The 22,636-nt window shown below is 32.6% G+C and overlaps 1 protein-coding gene across 2 annotated transcripts in view; it reads right to left on the minus strand.

The window, feature by feature from the left end:
• The window catches only part of LOC118198560 (uncharacterized), a 47,498-nt gene extending 33,424 nt beyond the window's left edge, over positions 1 to 14,074 (minus strand). The window contains exons 1-3 of one of the 2 annotated variants that reach the window (XM_085820606.1): positions 13,496 to 14,074; positions 12,432 to 12,543; positions 1,813 to 1,952 (exon numbers count right to left, since the gene is read on the minus strand). In XM_085820606.1, coding sequence (XP_085676732.1) covers positions 1,813 to 1,952; positions 12,432 to 12,543; positions 13,496 to 13,538 — 295 coding nt within the window. In that variant the 5' untranslated portion in view covers positions 13,539 to 14,074. Of the gene's footprint in view, positions 1 to 1,812; positions 1,953 to 12,431; positions 12,581 to 13,495 lie in introns of both variants that reach the window. The other variant, XM_085820607.1, reaches the window with a different exon arrangement.
• Between the last annotated feature and the right edge of the window lie 8,562 nt (positions 14,075 to 22,636).

Consider the following 22,636-nt stretch of genomic DNA (forward strand, 5'->3'; position numbering starts at 1 on the left):
ATTTTGTTTTTTGTGCATTTTTATAAAGTTACGCATCGTTCTATTTATTTGCTTGATTATTTGTTGTACTTTTATAATAATTTTAGTATGTATTTTGATTTGATCGAATTTAGAGCCACATACGGGGTCTATAACTGTTTATTATAGATTTTAACGTTTATATTGATAAAAATGTTGAATTAGAAGCCAAAATGTCCTTAGCTATAATTTGTGCTGTCAAGTTAATGACATTTGGAAATTTCTCGTCACTTTAGCAATTTTTTAGGAAATTTCTGGAAAACGCATTTTAAAACCCCAGCAGCAAATTTTCTTGTAGCCTATAGAAGGCTAGCTTATCCTATAGGAACAGTTGTGTTGAACCGTGGTAGTCAGTGATGATTACATTCTTAACAACCCCATTTATCTGCATATTTTTGACAGCAACACTTACAGGCCCAACGTTCTAAATCGCAGGCACGACATCTTGGACATTTTTTCAGCAACATAAACATCCCGATGCAGCTTGATGTGATCCAAAACCTATCATCCGATCACATGCCAGTGATCGCCCAATTAGGAGTAAGCATCCCAAATATTCTCCTTTGAAGAAACCACGGATTGAATCTTTTCTGGAATCTCGCCTTTGCTTCTTCCTTCAACATCTCCTGTCTCAGTACTAATGAACACATCAATGAAGCAATTAATCGCCTTACTAGCAATCTTCACAATTTTCTTGAAAATTCTACTACCACATGTAACACGGATCGCTATCATGGTCAGCTTCCCCTGCAAATCAGGAATGTTATTAAAGAACGCAACAGGCTCAGGAAAAAGAGTTCAAGAGTTCAAAGAGTTAGGCAAGGAAACTGAGTTATGTCAATGTTATCGGCAACTTATATTTTTCACGTAGAATTCACTTTATCTCTGCATTCTCTTTGAGTTACTTACAGCCTTATTTTCGCTGTATACTGTTATTTTCCCATTAAATTGTCAATTACTTCCCGCTCTTCTGGAGTAATCCTTTGATGGGATCTTTTACGAGCCAATAACTGTCAGCAATATATAATTTTTTTTTTTTTTTTTTACATCTACATAAATACCGAAATTGTCTTAGATTCATTGATAAAAGAGGTAAATACGATTTCAGCCAAACCATCTGGCGGAAAATTTTTGGAATATGTTTAAGATCATATTGCTAATAGAAATGTAAGGAATATTGTTGTAAGTTAGTGTAAATATTTAAATCCTCTTTTACATCATTGTTGTTTTTCTGTGTTGTTGCTATACTGTGCATTATTTTATTTCTTTATTTGTTGCTTTCAGTGTGGTAATTTTATTGTTTGTTTCGAATTTAAGTGAATATGTGACCACATGCTTTATTTGATTGTAAGTGTTTATTTCTTATATAGCATTGCAGATCTTTCAATTGTGAGCCCAATAATAATAGCTGAAGTAGTGCGCTAACTATACGAAAATAGTGGACCTTGGCGATATTTGACAATTTCTCACCAACTTGGAGATTCACTGAAAGATTCTGGAAAACTCATTTTGGATGACATAAATTTAACTTTTCCGAAGCTTCCAGAAGCCCATGCTACATCATAAGGATGCATATGCAACACTGTATAAATACGGCTGTAACAGGCAAGAAAAGTTCTTTGTTAATCAGGGTTGCGCTTCGAAGAGAGCTAGCTGAACTGCGATTGAGAGTGTTTTGGGAACTTGAGCTAAGAAGGAATTGCTTAAAATATGTGTATTTACAGTTTTCTCCTTGACCTACTTTGCATAATCTGCTTTAATGCATCTAAATAGGAATAGAACCATTTAACTCACCGTTATGGAGAAGAGTGTTTCTGTCACAGACATCAACAACGAGACGAATAATACTTTCGTATTGTCCGGGGACTGAAAATATTTCCACGTCACAAGATTTGTCATATTTATCCATGCAATCAATGTATCTTATAATTAACCTAGAAAGAAAATAGTAACTTTTTATCTTAAATTCCTGCTAATATTTTAAGAAAAAAAAGGTTTTCAAAATGAATTTCTCACAATTTTGCTATGATATGAAGATCATTTTACCTAAATGCATTTAATTATCCAACGGCGTTAACTAATAATTTTACTATGGTTTGTTTTATTTTAAAACTTGCAGATCGGTTTCATTTAAATGTCCATGCCATTTTCTATTCCCAAACAGTCGTTAGTTCAAGATATTCTTTCTAGTTTCACTGTTGCTTACTGAACTGATGTCAAAGTTGAATTCGTGTCTAGAATGCTGCTACAAAGCTGTTTGAGTTCTTATTCACTACTGTGTGTTGAATCTTCGAGAAAACAACATCGGTTGAATATAATTTTTATCGGTTGGGGAAAACATCCAGTTATGTTTTTGCACGTTTCTACTGGATTCAAATTTATCGAGTTATTGATTAGAGGATAGGAAGCATTGTTTGATATGATAGTGTCTGTATGTTTCGATTTCTCTGTTTCTAAGAAAATGATTATAGTTTAAGTTGCTTACTTCTTTTTCTATTTGATGTTGCCGTCTGATGATGTTTCGCGCTCTATTTTATGATATTTTTCACGCTCTATTTTATTTTAAGAATGCACATCTCTAATATGAAATCCTTCGCTTTCAATACAAAGAATATTAGAACACAAAGAAGTTGCAGAATAATTCCGCCAGTTGTAGCCCAATTTTCAGTTCTTGCAGTTCGTAACTTACTTTGCCAACCCAGACTTGGAGATCTGAAAACTTAAATCTGAAGACTGGATGACCCAACTATCGTGTGTGAAGAGTGTTTGGCTAACTTTCTCATTCACTTGAATGATTTGTTAATGGTAAGAAAACTTGACTAATTGGGTTCGGTGAACACGAACAGAGACTGAAATTCTTCGAAAACCTGTACCTGTTTGTTCAACGGAAGAAAGTTAGGAAATTTCAAAAATGTGTTTCAAACTAATTTAAGAGACAATGGTTATTGGGGACTGGAAAAATGATTAACAGAGTGGAGGCAGCTTTTAAAACGCTTCAACAACACTGGCACTATAGCTTCACCAGTGACCATGTGTTGAAAACTGTTCATACTAGTAGTTCGTCTTGGTTCGAGCTTAGAAAATCGGGCTGGCTGCATGACTGATTTTCATAGTTTCATGTGCAGTGTCAATACAAACCGAAAGTCTTTGACGAAGGCATCTCTTCGCTTAGGCATATAGCTTTCGTGTGTTTGCTATATTCAAATAACGAACCACTACGGTTTCAGGTAGAAATATTACCTACACATTATTAGGCAAAAATAATGTAGTCAGCAAATATCCCGATAGATGTCTGTTCAAAACTATTCAATAGTTTAAACCAAACTTCTATAATAATTTTTCTTTCCTTTAAAAGAAATTATAAATTAAAACGCCCAACGAAAAGTGAAACTTCAATTTTGTTGGGTTCGAGGTCAATGTAATTTGCAATGAGCTGACTGATAAAGCAGAAAAAATACAAAATTAAAAGAGTACATTTGTATAGATTTACCATATGATACTCATGTTACATATTTATGTTGCATAGCTTTGGTATACTTATATTTATTTAGAATACTTTTAATTATATGTAACAAAATTAATACTATAGATCAACACTTCTTGAACTCTTTACATCTAGGACCCCCTTTCTCTCACCGAGATGTTTTCGCATTCCTTATATACAAGGTGCGCCCATAAAATAATCGAGCAGTTTCTTATAAATTAGAAAACGATTGCCAACCTTCAAATAAATTTATCTCCTTCAAAATAATTGGGAGGAGTCTATACAATTTTTTAAACACTTCTTTAGCCATCGAAACTCTGTTTACAGCCGTTGAAACTAACAGTTTGCAAAATACGCGTGACATTTCATTTAATAACCAGACGTTTTCAAATTTCTGTCCTTTCATGGCCATCTTAAGATTCGGAAAAAGGAAGAAATCAGCTGCTTGTAAGTGTGGAGAATATGATGGGTGATTTATCACAATTGAATACTTAGCCAAATACTGTTGTACAGACAATGCTATTTTGCTGTTTCTGCATTATGAAAGAACATGCAACGAGTTGTAGAGCAGACCTTTTTAGCCCAGATAGTCCCGAATTCGTTTTATTATATATTTCATACTTTGTAAAACTTTAAAGAATTTTTTATCAACAATCTCAACGATTTCAAAGTAAGCAGTGGCACCACTGTATGGAATAAAATCTCCAGCTCGCGAGACTGCCTATTCTAAAAATAGGCTGTTTCTAAATATTTTGTGATTTTATTGTTAAATCGAATTTTATGTAGCGTATGCGACAAGAACGTGATATGGTCAACTGAGAAAAGACTGAATAGTAATAATAAAAAAAAGGTATGCCAGCACTTAACGCTGCTTTACGAACTCTAAACATATACTGCTATGCTGCTTTGAAAATTTTTGATGTGTATATGGCCTAAGTGCGAAGAATATGATGCTTAATAATAAATCTAAACACACACACACAAAATATGTTCGTAGGAGTGAGCGTAACAGCAGATTGGTAGACTGCAAGCTCAAGAGAGAGCATAAATTACCTTAACATAATCCTTTTGGGCCACCGTTAAAATCTGAAGCCTTTCAGATTTATTTATTTATTTATTATCGCCTCAACCCGTAATCAAATACCTCTGGAATCAACTCTTAATTTGTTTTTATTTCAGGAAGCAACATTTGATTTGACAGTTTTATACAAGTTTGGAAAGTAATCTTTTTCATTCTTAACTGATGTTCGATATTAAATAGCATAAACAGTGTTAAGCTAACTAGAATTTTCCTGGCAAAAATGAACCACATTTTTATTAGGAACCACTTAGCCTTTTATGTATAAATAAGCTGCTAGTGTTATTTTTAGAAATCAGTAAGCATCTGCACTTTGCATTTTAGTTAAACATTAAAAATGAAAAATAAAAAAATCTTAACAGGTATTTTACAGGTCAGTGTATAATACTGTACAAGCAATTTTATTTTAATTTTAGAAAACTGTATCTTATTTTAATTTTAGGAAGCCTATCTGTAACGCATATCATGTAATTTTTCATTTCGTTTTTAGAGGTTATTTTAAGTTTCCAACAGTTATTACAATTTTCAAACATGCTTTACTGTCTTTCGTTTTCCACCTACTATTCCCTACCAACATAGTTTTTAGTATCGCACTGCACCTAAATGAGGTAGAAAGAGTATTTAAAGGAAGGCTTCGCTTACTTCAGCTGAAGAGCTTAGGAGGTCTCAGGTGGCGTGTGTTTGCCGTCAGGCTACTTCGTTGTTTACAGCTAACTACGCTCGGCCGTACTGTACGTGCCTGCTCATATTCTCCGGTTTATTTAATTAAGGGCCAACTTCATTAGAAAATTGTATACAGATTTAGCTAAGTTCAGTTTAGTTTATCATTAAATTAGTTTCTTAATTTCTTAACTTGAGTTAAAGCCCGAGAAAGGGGCCATCTGTGTTCTTAGTCTGAGATAATAAAGGGTGACTTTAACCCTTCTCTGGACCTTTTATTTACACACTTGGATTCAGCGATAAGTCGCTAATAGTTCAGCAAGGTTTCTATTAAGTTAACCTTTGACAAAGTAGTTAGAAACATTACACGTTCCTTTAAAACTCATAAAAATAAAAGTACATAACGACATTATAAAAAAATAAAGCAATTCACAGACATATTTCTGGATTGTGGTATCAACAGAATAAATAATAAAAACCTTTCTTGCTTAAAACGATGAATATCATTCTTTAAATATTATTTTCGCATACAGGAAAAGTAAGTTGTCGGGAATCTTACGTTAATTAACCAGTTATTTATAATAGTTCAAAAGTCAAACAACAAAAATCAGCGTCATATTTTCAAATTTGAAAATATAACGCTGATTTTTGTTGTTTGACTTGTAGGGTTTATATTTATTTTAACTAACATTTATTTTAAGTTTAAACTATCTTTCCTGTCAAGCCTTACTTTCCCCTGGAACTGCCAATGCCAGAGTATGTAAATTTTAGTAGAACGCGCAAGGATTCAAATTATCAGCGGAAGTATTCTGAGTTAAATAGAAAGGAAACTAGTTCGAAGTGCGCTTTCTTACTTCACGAGCGCGGCGGTAGTTAGTCAGAAATTGAAGAACCACGCGTTTCGGCTTGTGTGCTTGCTTCGGAGAATTGTTAATCGTTCAACGTGATATTCAGAGTTGCTGAATTATCAGCGGTATTGTAGAACGCGGTGAGGTCAGTTACGTTTAGAGAGCCTCGTAGTTAGTCTCTTGTTATTATTTCTTTTCAGGTTCTTATTTTTATTTTACCGCCGGGTCGGCGTAGTTTGTGAGCGTCAAGAGCAGGCAATTGTAATTTCTTAAGTTGAATAAAAAGGGACTTAAACCTTTCGCAAGACTCTGTCTAATTTCCAGTTTCAGCAGTCACCACTTTGTTGCGTGCAGGTTGGAGGCGCGCAACTGTACAGACTTCTGAATTAGTATTTGTTCGGCGTGTTATTGTGTCTCAGTTATTTATAATTTCAATTTTTACTTTAACTTCTCCTTTCCGAATTTTTCACCAGAATGCAAATTAGCAGCGAATATTTAAGCCGAGATTTTGGTTTTTAGACAGAGAGTCTTTCTGGCATCACATGCGTGTTTCGTGGCTAGTTTCCTGCCAGCGATTATAGTCAATTATTCGGCTTTAAGGTTTTCGCTGCCGACATTTTAATTCTGACATTCCTATAAAGTTAGTGAGCCAGTTTCCAGTAGCAATTAATTGTGTAGCCCTTGACTACTGTTCAACATTTGATTTAATTTGGACTGTTCTATTTCCTTTTGCATCACCACGAGTTATGATTATATTGTAGAGTACAAGATATTGTATACAAGTACAAGTATATTGTATTGTACAAGAGAGTGCTTTTAGATTCGAAATCTTGTTTAAATGAGAAAGTTATTTTAACATTCTTTGGACTTTGTCATAGCTCTCAGACATAGCGATAGTTAACTTCATGTCTGTTAGGATAAAATAGTATTACCAGATCAAGTGAAACCTTATAAGTGGCACTCCCCCCCCCCGAAAAAGAAAAAAAAAAGAAACCGCAGGCCCCACCGACAACGCGGGTACATCCTAGATATTATGCGAGCGCGAGCTTCGATGAAACCATCCATTATATCCAATAGAAGTTCGGTAATGGCATGTTTGGAACAGTTAGAGATGCACTTTTTACTATTCCCGGTTGCGAAATCACAGAAGGTCATGATAACAATCGCCGCGCTTCTGAAACAGGCATTGAACTGGTACAAAGACATCGATAATTGAGTAGACCAGCTAGTGAGAGTTTCATGATCCAAATATTTAAAAGTGCACTTGTGAAAGCATTCCCAGTGGTGAAAGACAAGGCGAAATGAGAAGCGGAAAATTATATATTGCTATGTATGTATGTAACTGCTATGCATCTTGGGTTTTGCCTCAAACAGAAAAAACTCTAGTTTTTATTCAGAAAGAAGTTTTTCAATTTAATTATGCATTTATCTTGAGGATATTTATTTTTAGTATATATGTAAGCGTGAATGGCCAAAACTGGAGAGACGAATGTCAATATTCTCCAGTGCGTCAAGCCTTACCAAATATGCCGGTGAAATTCCGAATATTTATATTCTAATACATTCAGGCAATAACCGGTGTATATCGATAAGCACAGATATGCTCTGGTGGAGGTGGAAACCAAAAGCCGAGGAGTTGTCTCTAGTACAGTTCAAAGTGTCACAACAGTTTAAGTTGTTGTAATAAATAAGATTGTACAATGCCAATCACATAATTAAGTAAGTTTATTATTGGTGTTATTTTTTTCCCTCATTTAGAATGTACATTTCGTTTGAAGTTAAATAATTTATTTGTATCTGCTATAACTTAAGTTCCAACTTCAACTTCCGCTGATCGCCATGACTATCGTGCGTTCCGTACGACGTCGGAATGTCGAATTTAGTTGCGTCTACGGGTGCTTAAAGTAGTTTGATTTTGTCAGTCTCGGTACAGAACATCGAAGATGTTAAGCTTTCTCCTGTTTTGGCATATATGTGAGGGTGACGTCTTATCATCAAACATAGATCACACTCACGATTCAAAGTATCAGGTTTTTATTCCTGGTTCATAGAAGAAAAGGTAAAAGGAATGAGTATGTACAAATGGATTAAATATGTTTAGGAGAGTAATCACAACACTGGTTCCAGTATGGAGATGTAAAGTCACAGCTGACCACCTATGTGCGGTCACTTTAGATAAGTTCCAAGTCCGATCGCCTACGCGCGACCAGTAAGCGTCTAGTTGTAGCTCCTTCGCGAGCGTTCTGTTAGACCGCTTCTGTCGGACTTCTCGAACCAAGTGAAGATGTGTTTACCTGATTTACTGGAAAGTTCCTACAGAGTGGAGATAGATAGCGACATCTGGTGCCTTCGTTGAGGCACGATTCCCACATATATCGTAATATGTTTTAATAATAAAGAATGATTTAAAAATGTGACAAAAATATTTTTATTCAACATTAATCATCAGACATTTGACGGTGTAAGTGAGAAATAAGGATTTTTAGCAAATATTTCGGACATATACCAAGCGACTAAGTGAATGTTGACAATCACCGGAGAATGTTGAGATTATCCATATTTCGGTCTTTCACGGTAACATAAACAGGATACTATGACTCAGTCCAAGAGAAAATTTTAGAGAACTTTTGTACATCGTGCTGTAAAGTGCAAATTAAGTAATCTTTTGAATGTAAGCGAATTTTAAATGTTTTTTTATGAAGCATATTTGTTAACTGCTTTTTAAAAGAAAAGTGAACCTGTTAACTGTTTTGTAAAATTTATGTGTTGAGATATTTTGCACGATAAATTTAAAGTTAGGAAGTGATAATGATTTGAAGTAAAATAAAAGCTACAGTAGTGAATTTAAGTAGTTAAAAGTTAAGCTCTCCTGCCAGCACGTACAATTTAATGACAATTAAGCTTAAAACATAAGGTACAGTCTTGAAATAGGGTGTCCTTGAAGTCTAGTATGTCTAAGTTATTAATATACAGGATTTTAATTAACAGGGAGTCTGTTGAAACCTTTACACCCTTCCCTCACGAATTTGCATATATTACAATGCTGGAGAGCAGAGGTGAGAAACTGAGTTCATAGGAAACAAAAAATTAAAAAGGTTTCGAAGTTGTAAATGGAAAGTTGGAAAATATAAAATGTGAAATTTTTGCACGCTAATTTCTTCCAGATGTTTGAAAGGAGATGAAACTAAGTTAAATAAGTGATGACTCATGTTCTGTTGAACCAAATAAAAACTACTGCAAAAATTGTAATTTAGTTTTAGACATTTAACTTCATGATTGTAAAAGTTAGCTCATGAAAATTTTAGCGCGATTCTTAAAGAACTTTGTTGCGATTACATAAATTCTGGCGGAGAGAAATACAGGAAATTATGTTAATTAACCTGTTGTTTACAAGTTCAATCTTTACTATAACTTCTTTCCGTATTCCTCACCAAAATGCAAATGAGTATTTAAATTGAGGTTTCGGGTTTTGAGACACAGCGTGTTTCTGGCATACCGCGCGTGCTACATCGCTAGTTTTTTTTTACCAGCTCCTAAAGTAGTAGCAATTATTCAGCTTTGCGGTTTCTCGCTGCTGACACTTTAATTATGACGCTTCGCTAGAGTTCTCGGCCTAACGCCCTTCTAACAGTAATTTATTACGTAGTCCTTGACTACTGTCCAACGTTCGATTTAATTTGACCAGTTCTGTTTTATTTTTCATCACCACGAGTTGTGGTCACATTGCAGAGCAATAGAACCCTGGGTGATTTGTAAGGACAGGCGTGCCTTTTGTTTATCTATCTTAGTCTAAAATAACGGGTCATTTTACGCCCTTCTCTCTTCAGTCTCTGTAGCACTTTTAAGGCTTAGACGATATAGTCTTATTAAGGTTTGGTCACAACTTACAATAAAGTCTACTGTGCAGGCAAGCCTCCACATTTATTCAACATCAAGTCTGTTCACTGCGACCACTCAATGACAGAGCAAAATTGACGGCTACAACCAGTCTGGCTGTTCTCACCGCGGATGAATTTGAGTCTGCAATTTTTGTTCTTTTTCGTTCCTTTCTGACGGCCATCTCCATATAGTTTCAAGAGAATGCATTTTGCCGAGTAAAGAAATTGGTACTGAAGATTCAACTAAAATTATCTAGATGCTGACTCCTGTAGTAAATTAACGAGGTTCTACGACTCTTCAAAAATATATTGGAATTGAAATATTCTCGAAAGGACTTCATGTGCACTTGTTCCACTTTCAGGATGATATGAATATCCGCCTTGTGCTTCTTCAAAAATATATTGGAATAACCAGTCAACTCAATTTCCTCCGTTATAAAATTTGATATTTTTTATCATGAAACTTTGTTTAACGGAGATGAACTGAGATTTACTTTGATTGGAATATTACGCATTTCTAGTACGAAAGGTTACGATTCAAAATGGTAGGACTGATACTTACTTCAGCCGTATGATCTCGGTCTATTATCTTCTGTCTGGCGATGTTTTCTTGATTTATGCTGGTATTATTTAAAATTTCCCGATGTCAAGATATAATAAATTTCTCTTAATTCACATTATTTGAAGTGTCAACCTTTGGGGGTAAGTTACTTTAATTTTATATTTCTTTCAGATCACACATTTCATGCTGCACATTTATCAAGTATATCTGGCTTATTGCGCACACCACCATATTTTCATTACATTTACCTAGCTTACAAGATAAAGATAGTAATTCGTCTTATGGTTCTCGGCGACATTTCACGACTAATTTGGTAATACCCTAGAAGTTTCCTGAAATTTCTGAAGGCCTAGGAGAGATTTTCTTGAAGCTTGAGAAAATGCTTGGACAATCTTTCATATACAGGTTATGCTGAAATCGTGAATCAGCTAGTTCAGTTAGTTCAATAATTCAGTTTAAAGCCGTGCAACTGTACTTAAATTTTGTTTGATGGTCATTGCTTTACATTTTGTTCTGTGAATGATTTTGGTGACCTGCAAAAGTATCAGCACATAAAAAAGAATTTGCTTTATGCCTGCGTCTCTCCTTGAACTATAGCTGTTTACATTGCTGTATGAAAGAGTTATAACTAAAGTATTATTTTCTTCTTGGACATATGATGTAGTTATAAGAAGATCCCTATGCACTCATAGTGACCAAAAATGTGTTCATAAAAATCCTTATGCGGCATTTATTTCCAAAACCGTTGGTTGTCGACATGCCCTGCCAAATGCAAAAATATTTAACATGGTATAAATTATGTTATGATACTTTTAAATTAAAAAAAAAACAGTTTTTAAGAGTTATAAAGTCTAACATCTTTTAACATATCCCAGTTCATATAGCTATACTTAATAAAATTTTATACTTATTCTGAAATCTGAAACATACAAGAGATTTCACTTCTGTTTGACCAAAATTGATAAAGATATTTAATTTCAAAATTTAGGATTATCCCAGTTATTTTTTGCTTTTTTCTGAGAGATCCATTAAAAATAAATTAGAACTGTTTTCAAAGTCCACATTTTTCTCCTTTTACTGTCATTCAGTAACATTCTTTTGGGATTTACAAGTGTATAACATTCCTTAATTTATAATTTTTTTATATTAGGTATAACAAAAGTTTTTTCAGGCAGGTAGTTTAGAAGTTTTTAAATGCTAAAAATGCGTCAATAATACTGACGTGCCGTTTTATTGCTTGAAAATTATAATCTACACTAGAAATACTTTTTATTTTTCAGTTATTCAAATAGCATTAAGAATAGACTGCATGCTGAAGCTGCCTCTGTTTTCTAGAACACGAATTCTGTTAAGTTTCTGTGCATACACTCTCTTTTTTTGAATAAAATTTGTATTGATAGAAACTTTTCGAGATAGCCCGCACAGGAATGCTCGTTCCTTAACGTGTATTAATTAACGTAAGATATTATTTTCTAAACTGAGATTTTTAGTTTCGTACAAAGTTGAGTATTTCACTATTCTATTTGTATACAGCTTTTGACTTTTCACGAAACATGATTTCAAACTTTAAATATCTCAGTCAACTTTTGTCATATGGCAGTCAAACGTTTTGAATTTCATGTTTTAGAATAAGTATATATGGACTGGAGGGAACATATAAAAACGAAATTTCGTAATTTTTACAAAATTGACTTTTTTCGATTAGTTTCCAAAACATGAATAATTGTCTTATTTAAAACATTTCTGTTACTGCAAATGCATGTCTACGACTATAACATAAAGATTGCAAAATAAAGACTGCGTAAAAGGACATATTGCATTTGAGCATAGTTTAGAACTGCACTGTAATAGAAAACTTGTTTTTAAGATTTTATCTATGTTCCATTATTACAAAAGTACTTACGGGCAAAACTCCGCGAATTGTTCTTCAGTCACTGGAAAAGGTTTTTCACCACGATGTACTGCCTGGCACTTAATGTAGGGGCTTTCATCACACATATCAGAATCAGACTGACCTAAATGTGTTGAACACCTTCTTTAAATACGTATCATCTACATTAGAAAAATACCAAAAAAGGGTGGAAATACGTAACAAAGTATTTCGAAACTTTCATGTAACAAAAATAAGAAAATTTGACACATATTTCGAGGAAATCTAGAAAATCTAGTTCCTTTAATTAATATTAATAATAAATACATGATAAAAATGTTTAAAAACTACGCCTGATTGATCATCGTAGCTGTATATTTAGCTTTCGTGATTTTGCCCATGCGTAAATTAAATACGAGCCATTTTTTTCCTAGAAACCCTTCCACGAAGGCATCCCTCTTCTTAGGGAGATAGCTGTCGTCAGTTTTTCTATTTTCAAATAACCTCACCTAATCGATATATTACATTTATGATATTTAACTGTGAAGCTGGTATGTAACAAAATAAGCATTATATATTATGTATGATTTTAAATTTCTTTATATTTTTTAACGAAATAATAGCAAGTCGCTCAGACTTTTATTCCCGGCGACTGGATGAGATTTTCCTGGTTTCGTCACGTGAAGCATAAATATTGGCTATTTTCGCTTCGAAAATTTTCCTTGAAAGCAACTTTCACATTCGAAAACGAACCTAGTATCTTTTGTCAAAACCAAATGACAAACACATTTCTAGTATTCTCACACCGATGTCTTAAGATTAAAATTATGTTGTTTTCATGCACTATATTATATACGAATATAGAAAGGTATCAGTTGTAGTGAAATGCCTTTTTATAATTAGAAAAGACACCTCGAATGTATCAAAATTATTTGAACATGAAAATTAATTTAATAATTGTGACTAAAATTAAAAAATAAAGATAAAAATCTGAAATTCGCTAATTTATTTGATATTTGCGAAATTTTTAGAATGAAAATTGCTTATCTAGTTCATCATTTTTAAACATTTAAGCATATTCAGAACTAATATCTTACCTGAGCAGAATGCAAAAAAATATGCAAAAAAGAGGAACCACATTTTGATTTGAATTTTGAGTACCCTTTCAATTAACACAGAAACTGATCTCTTGAAGTACTTCTGCGTGAATATGGACGTAATGTGTGGCAGGCAATTTCTTTATCTACATAAGCATTTTAAATTCCAGATATTTCCGCACCAAATTAATCTGACCTGAAAAAATGACCACCGGATATCCTTTCAGCTTAGCAATTAGAGAAATAAGCTTTACGTTGAATAGAAATGAAAGATAAAACATCTCTTGCGCCTTTTTTTTTTTTTTGCCATTGACTTGAATTAATCAAAGGAAAACATATTTCAGCTGCATTTGAAAAGCTACAAATATCAAACTGTAGTTAATTAATATCAGAGAGGTAGCTCAATCAGCACCAGCAATGCTCATACAACCAGACATGTTCCGTTTCTGCTGTCTTAAATATGAATTATCAGTGAAAGTCACAAACTGTTTCGAGTTTTACTGAACACATTTTTATCAGAAGTTAAACTCGTTTTTAAATGAATCATCAACTATTTTGAGATACTATTTCGCAGCAACTTCGAATAACTTTTTAAATTTCTAAGCAGTTTCATATATTTTAACACCTGTTACTCTAGATGTTATGATGATCAGAGGGCATTGATTGCTATCCCGAAACTAAAGTTATGGGTTCAACTTCCGTATATGCGTTATCCCTATGGAGATAAAAAGGAGATATATTTCCTACCTCCATGGGAGGTAACATCTGTCAGCCCTTATGGTGTACCTTGAGCAACGTTCTCGGGAAAAGGTTGACTAAACAGCTGATGGATTCGGATGTAAATCCGATGAAAGCTTAACCTGCAAACGACCGGCCGCATTTAACCTCTCACTCTTCCCTGACAAAAAATACCTCATAGAGTAGTGGTTCGCAACTATTTTTGCATCATGCACCCCTTTCGCCATTGCTAGAAAATCATTCTCCCCTTCTTTCCAAAACTTGAAAAATACATATATGCATTTATTTAGATTTGGATTCTTTTCTAACGCTTTTATAAATTAAACTGCACAAAATATATAAAATGTTGGTACATGCTAAAACTTGAATAAAAGTAGTTCTTATATTCATATTCATGAACTAAAACTTAACACTTTATCAGCTGAACAAAATGATGCTTGCGATCCCCCCCCGAAACAATGAAGTTTGCCCTTATGAAGAATTCCCCGCTGGTTAAGAACCTTTGACACAGAGGTATTATTATTTTCATTGAGCATAAAATCCTTCTATTAAAAATAAAGATCAGAGATACGACAGCTCATCGGTTTCAGTTGATGAAGTATACGTTATTTTATATATTTTAGAAATTACAGTAAAAGTGTGTTACTCTTCAAAATAAGAAAGAGAATATTCTACTTGTACTCTTTAACAGCATTAAGCAACAAGACTTGATTTACATCGTAAGTGTGATAAATAAAACCCATTTCCAATAACTAACAACATACCAGTAGGAAACATTTTTAACTCTTCTTTTTCTGTACATTACTACTTTCATTAAAAATAAAATCCAGAGACGAAGACGAAATTTTGCAATAACGTAACATTGCAAAACTCTTTTAATGTATCATTTTTCTTAAGCGGTAATATACTTCTCTAATACTTAAATACGAGTAGTAACCCACGGTCTTCGTGCGGAGGAACAGACGTCGCAGAAAAGGGGCGTGGTCGTCGCCATCTTGGATCACGTGACAAAAGGAAGTTACGTAGGTGAATGGAATGATGTCATCAAAGTTTGGTTCTTATCTGTGGCAACGATAATATTTTTATGTTTATGGCAACGATATCTTGAACCACGTGTTTAGACATTACTTTTTAATTTATTATTTTTAATTATTTAGTAAGTCATTAATTATTTACTCTTTTATTTTAATTATTTAGTACGTCATTATTTTAATTACTACATTTAATTAATTTTTATTAAATTTAATATTTTTTTCTTTAAATTTTAAAAATAACTCCTCGAGTTGCATGGGAGAAAAGAGCGTTATCTCTTAGCTGCTCTTCGTCTAATCAAACTTATTGTTTCACATTGTGGACCATTGGTCTCATGAGGCTGAAAGTCTGCGCATGCGTGAACATGCCTTGGCATGAAAACCAGATCACACATTTTTTTTTCACGATGGGAATGAATGCAATCTTGATGGCCAATCAGATTCTTGTTAATAATATCCTTATTTGTAACCACGAATGTTTGTTTCTTGAAACGGACTAAGATTTCTCTTGGCTTCTAAATCATTACTGGGTTTTCAGCGTCTACTTCTGTATGCCAAGAATTAAAAACATTTCATTCTAAAATTTTGTAAATTCAATTTTGCACCCAATACTTGCCCCGCGTTAGTTATCCACTGATGATGCATTGAGACATATAAAATGAATCTTTTAAATTGTCAGTTATCAATTTCTTTATTAATAGAAAAATTTCTCTCTATAATGCCTGTCCATGTGATGAGATTAGAAGCATTTTTGATATTTTCCATGCTTGTGTCTAGTGAAAGTTAGAAAAAACAACTGGGAAATAAACATGTTAAGAAAGACTTCCAGAATCAGATGTAAAACATTTAAATATTATGTTTTCATTATTCTTCTGAAAATTCTCCAAAAAGTAACAGTTCATCCTAAGCTTTCTGTAAAATTCATCCATTATGTGTTAATACCATGAAGACATTTTTCTGGAATCTTCTAGATTTCGTGGATCTATAAATGTTGCCTTTAAATCCTTCTAAACTTTCCAAGTTGCAACGTCTGAAATCCTAAAGAAAAATTACTCCTACCAATTCTGTAATAGCAGAAAGTGAGAAATATGTTGGAAAAAAAAAAGCTGATGTGTACATCCCATGACTTCCTTGTACGGAATATTAAATTATACGCATTTTCCCCTGCATTTCTTTATTCCTCGAATTTCATTAGAGATATATTTCTCATTCAATTAATTCAGCTCTCACTTCGCGGCAAGGCAAAAATACATAAAAACTAAAAATGTATTCGTTAAAAATTGAAAAATATAGAAAAACATAAAACATCAAATTCAGTTAAAATAATTAAAAAAAATTTACAAATAAAATTACAAGCAAAAACAATTCGGCCAGCAGGCAAATTTTTCGGTGCACAGAACTGAAAGTTTTCTTTTGGTCCCACTCGGCAAAGAGACACTGAAGGTGTAGAAAGACTTAATTCACTATTCTAATATAAACAAATATGGCTGTTATGGTTAAAAAAAAAAAAAAAGCAATGATTACAATACCTCCTTTACTTCGTACAAAACAAGGAAGTAAAAAAATCAGAGGGGAAAAGTGTAAAATTAATTTTATAGAGAAAACAGATCCATATTGAGACAATTACACGGGAAAAATTCTTACTATGCAAAAATTAGGACGAAAACATTTTAAATTAATTACATAGCTATTTCGCTTTAGCTAAGAATTGTTTCGTAAATTGTGCTAAAGCGCGATTTAAGCACGTATTACCTTGTTCATTTTTCAGATTCAAAATATTGTATAAATTGTCGCCAAACTGGAAAGTAATGTCACTTTACAATATGAGAGCGAAAAATAAAAATGATTAATTTTAATGTTATTTCTTGAATACAGTTTCAATATATTAGCATTATTTTAATAAAACTGATCAACGTTATAATGTTTTTTTTTAAAAAATCGTCCAAAAATTCCCAGATTTCCGATTTAAAACTTTTTTTTATAGAAATTGATCTTAAAATCGCCAAAATGTTGGTAAGTCGCCAAACTTGGAACCGTTTAATAAAGAATTTACATTCTCCAAAGCGAAAAGTTGTTTAAGAGCTCTTCGATAGAAAAAATGAACTAATTTCGAAATCCTTATGTTTCACTTATTGCTCAGAAATTTGAGTATCCCACCGTTTATATTAGAAATAGGAAAAAATTAGAATCCATTCAAAAGATAACTATATTTGTCAATGACTCTCCAAAAATATTTGTCCAAAATGCTAATTCACATTCAAAATGGCAGTCGTAAAAAGAGACAAATTTCAGATGATTAAAATTAAGGACCTTACGAAGCCTGAATCTACATATAATTTCACTACAATTATATTCAAAATTCACAGTAATACTTTAAGAATGTTATATAAAGCTTTTTCAAACATGTGACGGCAGTGTTCTTACATGTAAAAAGTTAAGTGATGCAGATTTCGTGAGGAAAATTAAAATGAAGAGTGCTGATGTTGAACCAAACCACACAGAATATCAAAGCTGGAATACGTGTCATTAACAAACTCATTTTCACACAAAGTGTAGAATGAAAAAGGAAGTCTTAAATTGTCAGAAAAAAATACAAATAAAATTTGTCTGAAGTTTGCATAATAACAGCAGGCACTCAGATTATAAGTAAAAGTTAAGACCATGAAGAATCTGCGGCTGAGCGGCCGGTTGGATTTGCGTATGCTGTTGAACCACTAGCGCTCGGCAAAGTGTTAATCGAATTTATCAGACACTCGAATGATGTTAATGACAAGTGTCTGCCTTTCAATCACACTACTTTTGTTCGATATTCACGACTAATATCAGTACAGTTTCCCATTGATGTATCGAACTTTGCAACGGCGATATAGTTTCCACGCAACGACTGAGCCTTACATCCAGTTAAGTACAACTGAGAAATTACAACAAAATATATAGATTTACATTGAAATAATTTCTTACAAAAACTCGTTATTCTTCTTGCTTTAACAATACACACTGTCTCTAAATGAGGCATTGGTCAGTTTCTTGAATGGAGACTCTTGAGAGTGGTTTGATAACTTAAAACAAATTAAACACGTGTTTTCTTCCTTCAAGAAAGCAATATGTACACATCCTTCAAGACAAGACATCATAAAAAACCTACAGCTTAACCACTTGCGCTAAAAAGACGTGCTACGCACATCGAGATGCTTTTGTCTCAAACCACGAGCGACGTGAACACCACGTCGATAGGCATTTATCGCAAAAATGAAAATAACGTAGTCCACACGTCGCCTAGTAACGAGATTGTTTATTTCTCGAGTTATAGCACTGAATTGAACTCGCAGACGCGGAGCGGCGTAAAAGAGACACTTTACCGCTCGTTATATTGTAGCGCACAGCACTGCAACCGTGAAGTTTAGTCGTAGCGCAAGTGGTTTTCGGATATTACGGAAATGTATAAATTCATCAAGTTCTTCATTTCATAGCACCATGGCTTAAATTTCTCTTTTAACTCCTTATCCCAACTGATTTTGGGTTCTCAAGATCTTAAAACAAAAACTTAATTTAATAACAAAAGGATTAATATATAATGTTGGCCCATACAGTTTTCCAATTTTTTGTAATGACAATCTTTTATTCTAACCTATTATCATGACAATCTTATATTCACAGAATTTCACATTATATCCAATATGCTTAGACTGAGACAAGATCATAAATTAGTATTGAAGAATTTTCCACCTTTATCCTCTGAAGAGGCTTGAACAGTTATCTTCAATTATGTGGTTAACTTCTTTCTTCAAAAGGAAATGCTTCTTTTTATTTTCCGATCCTAAAAAGTGTTACTGTATTCTAAAATTACTTTTTAAAAATCTTATTTAATTTCGTCCCACAGAATTTGTTTTTGAAAGAGTAATAAAACAGGACTTCTATTTGCATAGTGATAATATTGAAACTTTTAGTTGTGTTACTTACACGTTCTGGTTCAATTCATGAGTTTCTGATAGTAAAAAAGGTCAGAATTTCAATTTATCTGAACATTAAACGTATACTGGATTTAGAAGCCTAGCAAATTATTTGTTCACGGAGTGGATATCAATGAAATTTGATCCCAGTACAATTTCACTAAAGAGGGAAAATCTTTTTTTTGGGGGGATCAGTTCAGAATCATTCGCTTACTGAACTGAATCCATTCTTTTCTACGGTTTACCCTTCAAGAATTTTGATGAATAAGGTCAGGAAGGAGACTGAATCAAGAGCAACACGCAAGGTTGGAGAGAAGAGTGAGAAGAATCGAACAAGAACTGGAATGGACTGAATTAAAATGCTAACTCCCTCGACTGATTTCTTTCAACTACAGTTTTGAGATTTCTTAAAAACCTTTCTTCAACATAAAATTAACGATACATTTTTGGAATAAAAATATATTAAAAAAGTTGGAAAATGATATAAACTCATTTTAAACATAAGAAAAGAAACATCCTTTCTTCCCTAAGCAGCCTAAAATGAGGATCGACCTTTCCTGGCAAGCTTCCAACAACTCTCGAGTGAACTCAAGATTGTGATTGGGAACAATAACAATCCAGGGGAATGAGGGTTCAAATGTCTGTTCATTTAAGAAATTTTCATGAAGTAACAAACACCACAATGATTCTAAAATTTGAAATGAAGACGAAGCTTTACTGACAGATAAAAAGCAACTATCCACTGTAAAGATGTTATCACATATAGCGACGGTTCCTGCTAGACAGGACTTTTCTGAGAAACAAGATTCTGGTAGCACTGGTTTAAACGGAAAGTTTCCTAGAAAAAAAGAGCACTGCTGGAAGCGAGGTCCCGCCTAGCTATGGAAACGATGTACCGGCTAAGTGGGATTTTTTGACACCTCACCAAAAATGTTTCGGCTGGAGCTCTGTCCTGCATAGAGATCAACCAATCAGATGAAAGTTCTGCTTCTGAAGGGTCACGTGATCACAATCTGAGCGATAATCGATTGCTGTTTGGCGTTCAAGTCTTTGTAGTAAGTGAAAATGGTAACCTAGCTATGTGGGTTTCCTAGAAATATGCGGGTTCTGAGAATTATCCCTTTTGACGTCCAATCCTTCGTAGCGGAAACATAATGTGATTGGGACTTAATTGGCTCACACAGGAAAAATTCAGAAAGGTAACATCGTTAGAGTTAGTATGTGTTCTATGACAGCAGTTCTTCAGGCACTTTACTGCAGCAAAGTCTTTTCACTTAAGTCGAAAAAATTTTAATAAGACTTTGAACAGACTTTTTAGCATACTAAACAACTTTAAAAAGTTAGCCCTTTACTGTATAGAAAATAAATAAAACAGTCATATATCCTGAAGTAAATTTAAACTAGCAATTACTAAATTTCAGATATATACTTATGGGAAAAAAACACAATATTTTTACTGATATAATTTATTCTGGAATTCATGAAATGTAATATACATTATAGGGAAAAGTATCTAAAGGTGCAATCTATTAAAAACAACTTTAACATTATTTTGTAGTGAAAGAAAAAATAAATGTTTCTTATAGATATAAAAGCATATCAACAAGTCAAACATTCTTTTCAAACTTATATAAAATATTCTACTAAAACAACTTCATACAGCATTCATTTAATATAAATAAATTAACTACTGAAAATATTTTCACTTTCTAAATTATGCACAGAACACTTATAAGAAGTATTTGATATACTGAATCAAATGCACTCAATTAGATTACCGATGTTAGAAATACACAAGTACATGAATAAATTATTCAGCTGAAAATTAAATTTTCAAGCACCAAATTTTAAAATAAAACTGATATAGTAGTCAAAACTCTCCAAGATCATTTCACTTTGAAAACCAAAAGAATCATCTGTTAAAAGTAAAATCTGAGCTACTTTAAAACTTCCAATTAACAATTTCACTCTCATTTCAATATACTTTACAAATTAATATTTAATGTATTTAACCAATAACTAAGCAATAAATTTTAATTCTCGTAATTTCCATCTACTGATCACTCTACTGAATTAAAAAAATTTCATGTCATAATTTGGGGGAATTCTTCAACTACATTCTGTGCAAAACAATCTACTTTTCAACTTTAAATGGACATATGATGAGAAATGACACAATATTTTAAATACATTGCATATTTTGTCATCGTTGATATTTTGTAAAAGTTAAATGGCCATTTCATTCTTACCAAGATGATTTATTTTATACACATTTCATATTGCTTTCAAGATGTAAAGAAGAAATTTGTACACATATTTGAATACAGTTATAAAAAGTAAAAGAAACATGGATTTATCAAAAAAAAAAAAAAAAACAGTGAAAATGTATTAACAGTAATATGAGTTTGCAAAAAGTTTGCTTCCATTCCAAAATCATCACTTTTTTTAGCAATTTAAATTATTTTTGTTAAAAATCTTTCATTATTAAAAAAAAAGGTTATGTAAAATATTGGATAATTCATATGTTAAATATCACAACTGTGACCAAAACATAAAATGGATCAAACTTTGCATTTGTAATAAGCATACAAATATTGAAATGTAAGGATATTTAGTATATTAAAACTGCCTCAATAATAATATTTTAAATGAACATACTTGCAAAAGCTTAATCACCAATTTTCTAATTCACACAGTTTAATTTTCCATTCATCATATTTTTTGTCTAAGAGTAACTTCAAGGAATATACTTTATTTTAATGCAATAACAAACAAAATAATAATAACCATCTAATAAAATTTCAAAAATACCCATTTTTCTACAAAACAACAAATAAAATTATCATTTTCTTTTAGATTATTAAAAAAACAGGTATTTGGGGTAAAAAAAAAAGCTTCAAATTCTTAACTTTAATACAAACAAAATATATTCAGCAATTGAGCAAAATTCTAGTTTCTTCGTATATGACTATAGAACAATCAATAAAATGCACTTCAGTTTAACAAAGATTCTCATTTTTTTTGTAGTTTTCATAGAAAATATAGCTTTTTCTGCACACAAACAAAATATATAACTCTAAAATTTATACAAAGAAATATATATCGCATAAGATAAGAGATGTCTCAAATCAGATATGTCTTCAAGACACCCTTATTAGACACTCACACAGAATGTAAAAAATTACGAGGTCTCATTTGGAAATTTTTTCTTATTACACGCATTGTATCTTGCACACAGAGACACACAACATTTAGATTATTTATAAACAGATACTTTATAATAAAAATATATATTGCCTTAGAAACGGGAACTTAGAAAACTATAATCAACTTGCATAGTTTAAAACTGGTTTTGTTGTAAGATGAAATTTACATGAATATATGACAAGTTATGTAAATTTAGTTTCAACATTTTTTTTCCC

The sequence above is a fragment of the Stegodyphus dumicola genome, chromosome 7 (assembly GCF_044657685.1).
Source record: "Stegodyphus dumicola isolate Sdum_Otavi_A_Nest chromosome 7, ASM4465768v1".
Taxonomy (NCBI): Eukaryota; Metazoa; Arthropoda; class Arachnida; order Araneae; family Eresidae; genus Stegodyphus; species Stegodyphus dumicola.